Genomic DNA, 8490 nt, shown 5'->3' with positions numbered 1-8490 from the left:
GTGTTACAGGATGGGGTTTTGAGAGTAGGAGGAAGGTTGGGGCAGTCATCATTGCCCATTGAGGCTAAGCATCCAATAATACTTCCAAAAGACCATCATGTGTCTGCTTTGATTATACGTCATATTCACAAGGTTACAGGACACAGTGGAACGAACTACATACTCTCTAATTTAAGAGAGAGGTTTTGGATTCCCAAGGCAAATTCTGCTATCAGGAAAGTGTTGTCAAAGTGTGTAACATGCAGAAGGTTAGCAGCAAAACCTGGAAAACAGAAAATGGCAAACTTACCAAGTGATCGCCTCACAGGAGATAAGCCTCCATTCACCAATGTAGGAATAGATTACTTTGGTCCCTTTGAGGTTAAGGTCGGGCGTAGTCTAGTCAAGAGGTATGGTGTGTTGTTCACATGTCTTACCACTAGAGCAATACACTTAGAAGTTGCCCACTCACTGGAGACAGACTCTTGTATAAATGCCTTTAGGAGGTTCATATCTAGGAGAGGTCAAGTGTCTGTCATGAGATCAGACAATGGCACAAACTTGGTTGGAGCGGAGAAAGAGATGAGAGAAGCAATCAAAGGATGGAACCAAGTTAAGATGTCAGAGGCATTGTTGCAAAAGAATGTTACATGGATATTTAATCCACCAGCTGGTTCACAATTTGGTGGCATTTGCGAAAGACAGATACGTTCTGTGAGAAGAATTCTCAATCAGGTTTTGAAACAGCAAATTATTGATGATGAACGTCTTCATACATTATTTTGTGAAGTTGAGGCTATTGTTAACAACAGGCCACTAACTAAAATGTCATCTGATCCAAATGATTTGGAGGCAATCACACCTAACCATTTGCTTCTGTTGAAAGGACAACCAGGGTTACCTCCTGGTTTGTTTCAGAAGGAGGACTTGTATTCCAAGAGGAGGTGGAGACAGGTGCAGTATCTGTCTGATATCTTTTGGAAGCGATGGACTAAGGAATATTTGCCACTTCTACAAGAAAGGCAAAAGTGGACTCAGACACAGAGAAATCTGCAATTAGGAGATGTCATAATTAATGACAGTGCACCACGAGGTTCTTGGTTGATGGGAAAGGTGGAAAAGACCATTTGTGATTCAAAGGGGTACGTCAGACGTGTTTTTGTGAGAACTAAAACTAATGTTTTGGAAAGACCAATCGATAAATTGTGTCTATTGCTTGAAATGGATGAGTGAATGTAGAACATTTGTGGATCGCATTAAGCCAACTATTGTTTGACAGTAAATATTATTTTGGATTAATACACATGTTTAGAAAATGAAAGAACTTGTTTAAGTAATACTGGAGTTTGAGTTTTTTGCTTTACATTCATGATTAACATAATATAAGTCAAAATGTCACTTTAATGTGTGATTTGGTAATTGTTATGCACTCAGCATAGACAATTAGGGGCCGGAATGTAAGTGCCATTTTTGTAATATGCATAAGTTTGATTTAAAATTGTTCTATTTGAGTAATGCAGCTGAGTGTCAAGTTCATTTGAATTGAAATTTATTGTAAAGCTGTGGTTACTTAAGGGTTCATTTGTGATGGCCTTTTGGCGCCATTGTATGAGACACAGGAAGTTGATTTTCTCTTTGTTTTTGTTTTTTTTATTCTGTGAATAAACGAGTGGACGGCAGAGCAACACGGTATTTTACCATGAGTTGTCGCACCAGCTCAACACGTAAATATTCAGTCTCATATCCGTCTATTACGTAGTTATTATAAGAAATGTAAAAACAAAAGACATTTAAATACAAACTACAGATAACCATTACAAGGACGCTGCCAGATTGTTCTAGACCCCAGCTCTGACTTTCCAGCATTCTCTTCGGTATTGGTATTTTTATGTTTCTGACCCAGACTGCTTCCTTGGATTATTCTGTTCTGCCTTGCCCTCTTATTTCAGACTGCTTCAGTGTATCGGCTTAACGGACTTATCTTTGGACAACGCGTTTTGGATTCCCCTAGATGTATGTGTTTGCTGGCTCTGCTCTCGGACTGTTATACCGATGTCCACCGTGTCTTGTATGGCTTTTGTTTACGTTAGTTCTCTTACTAAAGAGACGGGTTTTGTTCATTACTTCCTCGTCTGGCCATTTAATGAGTTCACCTAACACTTTTCGGCCGCATCGCGCGCCGTTTCTGACAGTAATGTTCTCAGTATACTGAACTATATGACATTTCATTGGCGAAGGAAAAAAAAGAACATGTGGAGCAAGAAAAGTAGAGGGGAAATGGGAAACGCTTGGAGGAACGGTAAGACATAGACCGCAATCCTCTTTACCTCCAGGGCTCTGAGTCGCTCTAGCAGGGGATTGGTGTCCTTTGAATCTTCCCCCAATCTGCCGCGGGCCTCGGGCGAAGCAGGCGTCTCTGCTGCTGTGGAGCCCTCCGGGCTGTCCTGCTGCTTCCACATTTCCTCCAGGAGTTTGTCCTGGAACACAGAGAGCGTGGAGCAAAGATTCATGCCTCAAAGTCATGAAGAAATTAAGAATACATTCTCCATATCAGAGTGAGCTCCAGTTAGAACAGCAATAGATTTCAATAAACAACATATGCAATACTGGATAAATAACACTTCCACATTGCCTCATTTCAGAGTTAAACCATATTTTTATTAGCACTGAATCAAACAACCCTGTAATGTGTAAGTGTAGTTCACATACTGTATTTTCTTATTACAATTTTGTATTACACTTGTGATGAAAAAATGCAATTTATCACATAACCTTTATGCCAAGTCAGGACAATTTTTCAAAGTTTGTACACAAGATTTTACTTGATTCAAATCAAATTTAGCAAGGCCAGCAACATCAAAATCACATCGGTGTCCATCCATCATCTATATCACTTCTCCTGTAGAGGGCTGTGGGGGGGCTGGAGCCAATCCCAGCTGCCGTTGGCTGAGAGGCGGGGTCCACCCTGGACAGGTCGCCAGTCTGTCACAGGGCTGGCATATAAACCATTCACACTCACAGTCACACCTATGGGCAGTTTGCAATGACCAGCCAACCTAAGCTGCATGTCTCTGGACTGTGGGAGGAAGCCAGAGCACCCAGAGAGAACCCACACAGGCACAGGGAGAACGTGCACACTGCACACACAAAGGCCCGGTTGGCCTGCAGGTTCAAACCCAGAACCTTCTTGCTGTAAGATCACAGTGTTAACCACTGCACCATTATAATGCCCTATGACATTAGTCTTATAAAACAAAACTGTTCTAAAAGTCATACCTTGTATGCTTTCATAAGGTCCAGTGGATCCACCTTGGGGGCCTCCGGTGAGTCTTGGTTCTGTAGTAGCGTGTGCACTGTCTCCTCCATGCTGCAGTCAAGTAGGCAAAGAGCAGAAATAATAATAATAATACTGTGTTTCTTAGTATCTGAGCCTCAACAGCACAAAGTGCAACTGTTGCAATGCAACATGGATCATTTTTCCACAACTCTGGAGTTGGTCCAGCTCCATCATAAAGTTTTGTCCTGCTACTCATGTGGTCACACAGATCCAGCTGATTCCCATTAGAGTCACTCACTCCATACTGCTTTCCGTACTGACTCTCACTGATGCTGGTCAAATGAAATGAGGCTAACCACACAGGTCCTCAGCTTGGTCTCTTATTCTGTGTTTATGATTGGGGAGCTGAAGGGAAAATTGCTCTCCAGGTGTCTCTGTGGACCACACAGGAAATCACAACTGTGCTCTCAGAAAGGGCACAAACAAGCTGCCACCCTGTCTGGCTCTGACATAACCGAGCCGCATCCTCTTGTTTTGCTCTTACTCAGAAGGACACAAGAGCTGGGAGAATGCTGCATTGTTGTGCTGGCTATGCTCAAAGCACTGGATAAAAATAAAACTGTGTTGTAAAGTATGTCACTGTAGCGTAGCTCACACTCCCACCACAAGCTAATTGTTATAGGGCCCATGTCATGCTTTTCCTTGTTTTAATGTAACCTTGGTTAATTATCATCTTAGACGTGACCTAAAGCTCAAAAAATTAGGTGTATGCATGTTGTAATATTTCTATGCAGGAACAACTCGGTTTATACACGTCTCACAAACTCTCGCTCATGAGATTTTTTTTCTACCAAAATGAACTTTTATGTGATAGTTTAAGGATTTCCTTGAATGGTCATAATCTCCAGGCCGTTGCACGTTCATGTGAGCTTGACATCCCCCGACGACATTGTAAAAGCGGAATTTTTCGACTGCACCCGGTTTTGTGGATATATGTTCCCTCCTGCTGCTGCACTGTGACCAGAGGATGTGATGTCTTGCTGGTTAACGAGGGGATTAATGATCAATGATGTTATTGTGGGCGCTATGCTACCTGTTGGAATTAATTTCACTATTTTGGGACTGTATGTGGTCGTGTGGGGAAAAGTTGGATTGACATATTGGGTTAACATTATCCTTGTGATAAATATCAGCTATGGGCCACCCAGGAAGTGAAGATAAGATCTGAGTACATGCAGCTTCAGTAGTAGCTCTGTAAAACCTGTAAACCTGCTACCTATGAACTTCATTAGTCTAGAATTCAGTGGGATTTAGAGATGACTAAAACAAGATTTGAATTGTTATTTATTTAACCTTTCCTTAGCTGGGATGCCTCTTGAGAAGTAAGACAAGGCCAAATAAGCAAAATAAACATTTTAAAAGGGTAATCCATAAAGTTTGGGAACTCATAAGAGACGGATTAAAACTGCCTTCACAGTTTAAGTAGAACTGCCTATTATTAGTAATATGACCTTCATGTGAGAAATTAATGGAGTCCCTGTGTTGAGAAATTCTGTGTACACAGCAGATGGGTTACACAGAGCATAATAATAAAATACAACTTAAACAACATAAAACTCTCCATTATTTCTACTATTTAATACAATTGCGTTCCTCATGGGGCATTCTGAAATGTGTTGTGTGAATGCCTGATACAGTGGCAGTGTTTCCAAATGAAGATGAGCTTGTTAAATATTCCAAAGCATGTATGAAACATTACATGAAAAAGCAGTTTTTCCAGGTTAGAACAGACTCTGGAAACATTACAGACTGCCGATCTAGATGAACTAGTATTATCTAAATACTTTTCACATTGCAGAAAATGTTCTGGTGCCCTTTTACATTTCTGTTAACGTCCACTGAGCTCTCTCCTTCACCTGCACAGTGCATCTTGGCTCAAGAGGTACAGTAAAAGAAAAACTTCTGTTGTCCCTATTTAAATGAATACAATAACAAGGACTGTAAATCATGCTGACCATTTGCTTGTTGCATGTCTGTTAATGCCTTGTTTCTGTAACATTAGAGAGAATTGTTGAAAGGCTGGAGAAGTTACTATGTCTGCATTATGCCAGTTAAAACATGGGATTTCTCAGTTACTTGCTTCGTTTAGAGTGTTACACATCTCTCTTTATCGGTACATATACTGTTGTTGTTGTCATTGGGCAGGACAGAGAACTCCAAGCTGCTCCCTGTGGCCAACGGTGTGAGACTGTGGGTGTGTGTGTGTGTGGATGTATTATTATGTAAAATATTACAGTGTGACTGAGTGCATAGAAAAGCACTAAGTCCATTTACCCTGAGTATGCAGGATTTGTTCATTGTATTTATATTGTAATTGATTGATTTTTGATTTGGAGCCCCAGACTACAGTAACTGACAGCGTGCTAGGACACTAGCATGATGATTGTTATGAGTTTAATGACTGTAGCATCTACATGAAACTACCCAGGTCTTTTCATGTGGAAATCTTAAAGCTTGGAAGTCAATTTCAAATTTTTAGTGATGAAGTTATTCTGTAAATAAAATATTAAACAAAAAAGATCCTCCAGAGCTTTACTAGCAACAATTAGAGGTTCTTAGAGGCCAGTGTTTAAATGCATATCACCAACAAATTAGTATTTCACCAGACCACTGAAACTCACAATTTGCTCTAAAAGTTCACATGATTTAAACAACAGATGCAACTCAGTGAAAACAGTTAGATTTATTTGTTGTTTAACTGCTTACAATGTGTGCTCCACAACTGACAGACATCACTCTGTGCTAAGTAGCAATCTAAGAAAAAAAAAAAACGAATGTGTAATTTTCCTAAATGTCTGGCAGCAGTTCAGATATCTTCTGCATGGCAGGAGAGCATTAACGTACAGTCACAAATCACTGGGGCCTAATCTCACACCTCGCTGAGCATATGCAGATGGGATCGAACTTTGATCATGAGGCGCCATCAGCAGCCTAACAGTTGGCTGGACATAATGCTTGGTTATTATTTTTCTTTATCGCACGCTGGGAGGGGAAATCAATAAGTGTACACAGTAGTAGTGTCTCACTGCAGAAGGTTAACACTTCATATCAAGCTTAGTGTCCAATAAAATGGAGTAGACAACCTCTACATGTAGCGGCTTCTCAAGTAAATTAAACTCCTGGATGTCACCACAGAAGTCCAGGAGTTCATTACATTTGGTGTTTGGTCATTGATGGATGTGCACTATGCATCATGTTTGTTTCTCACTTTGACAGTTTGCCACTGAGTTGTGGCCACTGGTTTTTAATCTATCAAGATATAAGCTACTGTGATAAAGGGAAAACTTTTTGAGACGCCGCACCTCACAGAAAAGCCTGTCATCACCCCAGCTGGCAAACTAACAGGGCCTCAGCAACATGAGACAGCTTTAAACTCACATGAACAAATGTTATATGTTTACATTAGCAGTCAAGTGTTTGGACACACATTGCCATTGAATTCAATGGAAGGTTTGACTGGTTTTAGCATGTAAAACAAACTGGCCAATGTATCATCATCAACTATTTTAAAAGATGCTTCAGTGTAACTTTTTTATTTTAGGACCAAGTTTTCTTTCTGGCTTTTGACTCCTTACCTGACTCCAAAGAAGAGCTGCACAAGAATTCCTAGATGTCTAGACTGTCTGTTTATGCATAAATGGCAAATACAAATCTTGACTTGACTTGATTAATCCCTCTACTCACATTTTCAGGCTCACAGAGAATCAAACCTGATACAGCAGAACCAAAGATATACTCTTGTTTTATTCTGTGGATTTTTCCTCTTTGTCAAAACCTGGGGCCTGTATTACCCAGAATGCAGCTCAACCAGCAACGGTTTGGTGAGAACTGTATGAACTGGGTGTGTTATCCTAGTAGGCGCTTACAACTCCATATTGGTCAGAATGTAGTAAAGTATGCAGCAGACTTCAGTGTCTTCTGCCTGGCTGTTGCTGTGATGATGCTGTACCTGGAGAAGTGCTGCTGCAGTGACACCATCTGCCGCCCGCCCTGCTGAGACTTTGCTCCCTCTCCCTCTCTCCACACCCAGATGTTGTTTGTTCTCCAGCTGGGGATTATTATTATTATTATGGCTTTGTCTGGGTGGCGTAGCTGCAGGGGAGAGGCATAAACACAGTTAGTTTGTTGTTAATCTTGCATATTATAATCCCACTGAAGATTTCACACATATACTGCACATCTGTTCACTTTCTTTCCCCCGGTGTAAATGCACACTGCCAGTATGTTTACTCATTTAGAAAAGAGCAGGACCAGTGCTTGGCCTCTCCTCTGTCTCTCCACCTCACACACACGGTAGATCTGAATTCACACCTACTGTTCATCCATGTTTTCACCATAGCTGACAGGTTGTGTCTACTCGTGACATCTAAACAGGGCCCTGGGGTAAATGGTCATTTTAGAGCCAATTACATGTAAATCTACAAAAAAAGAAAAAATAATCAAGGACTCCTTTGCACACATTCTAACAAAAGTTCAGGTGTAGTTAATATTACAGTGTATTATAATAATTTCATAACTCTGGGTCTATCTTCACCTGTCTGGATATTGCTGAAAATAATTATTTTCAAAGTAGTTGTAACAATTCTGTGGCTGTTCATTGTTTCACTGACAGTAAACATGAGATGAGCACACATCTGTGTGACTGCAGATATTGGCTGTATGATGCACTCAATGTCCCTGATAAACCTGATACACAATATAGTTTCACCTTATCTCTATAAATTATTCTGTGCCTGTCGGATCCTTGTTATGCAGTAACTCAATAAGAATTGTCAGTCTCTGCAGTGTCAGTCAGATTCTTAATGGATGCCAGTGCTGCTCAGTTTCTGTGATGTTTTTCTTTCTTTCTGTAGCCTCCAGCCACAGGTTTGCCTCCCAGGGACTCATTTTAGCCATCAGACTATTATTTCTACTGCGCTATGCAGTACTGCGGAACTGAACAAAGCCCGTCGAATCACATGAAGGCCTCTCATTATTCCAAATGTTACAGTTGCTGTATTGTACTTTTTCTTCTCTCTGGCAGTTTTGCTTTAGTGTTTAGTCTTAAGTGTTACTGATTGATTGATTTTATTCTTTCAAACATGTAAAGACAGTCGATATGTCAACACACATAATTTTACACATATCCACAAATGCTAATCCATTATCAATGTGCTTATACCTAGTACATGCTT

The 8490-nt window shown here is 40.6% G+C and overlaps 1 protein-coding gene across 7 annotated transcripts in view; it reads right to left on the bottom strand.

The window, feature by feature from the left end:
* The window catches only part of LOC109963757 (nck-associated protein 5-like), a 68460-nt gene that overhangs the window by 39746 nt on the left and 20224 nt on the right, over positions 1-8490 (bottom strand). For 6 of the 7 annotated variants that reach the window (XM_020606552.1, XM_020606551.1, XM_020606553.1 and 3 more), the window contains 3 exons: positions 7266-7408; positions 3256-3346; positions 2307-2456 (listed from right to left, as the gene is read on the bottom strand). In XM_020606552.1, coding sequence (XP_020462208.1) covers positions 2307-2456; positions 3256-3346; positions 7266-7294 — 270 coding nt within the window. In that variant the 5' untranslated portion in view covers positions 7295-7408. Of the gene's footprint in view, positions 1-2306; positions 2457-3255; positions 3347-7265; positions 7409-7631; positions 7666-8490 lie in introns of those variants that run through there. The other variant, XM_020606549.1, reaches the window with a different exon arrangement.

Source organism: Monopterus albus, unplaced genomic scaffold (genome assembly GCF_001952655.1).
Source record: "Monopterus albus unplaced genomic scaffold, M_albus_1.0 scaffold79.1, whole genome shotgun sequence".
NCBI classification, from domain to species: Eukaryota; Metazoa; Chordata; class Actinopteri; order Synbranchiformes; family Synbranchidae; genus Monopterus; species Monopterus albus.
The sequence above is the reverse complement of the archived record's forward strand: the minus strand, read 5'-3'. Positions and strand labels throughout refer to the sequence as shown.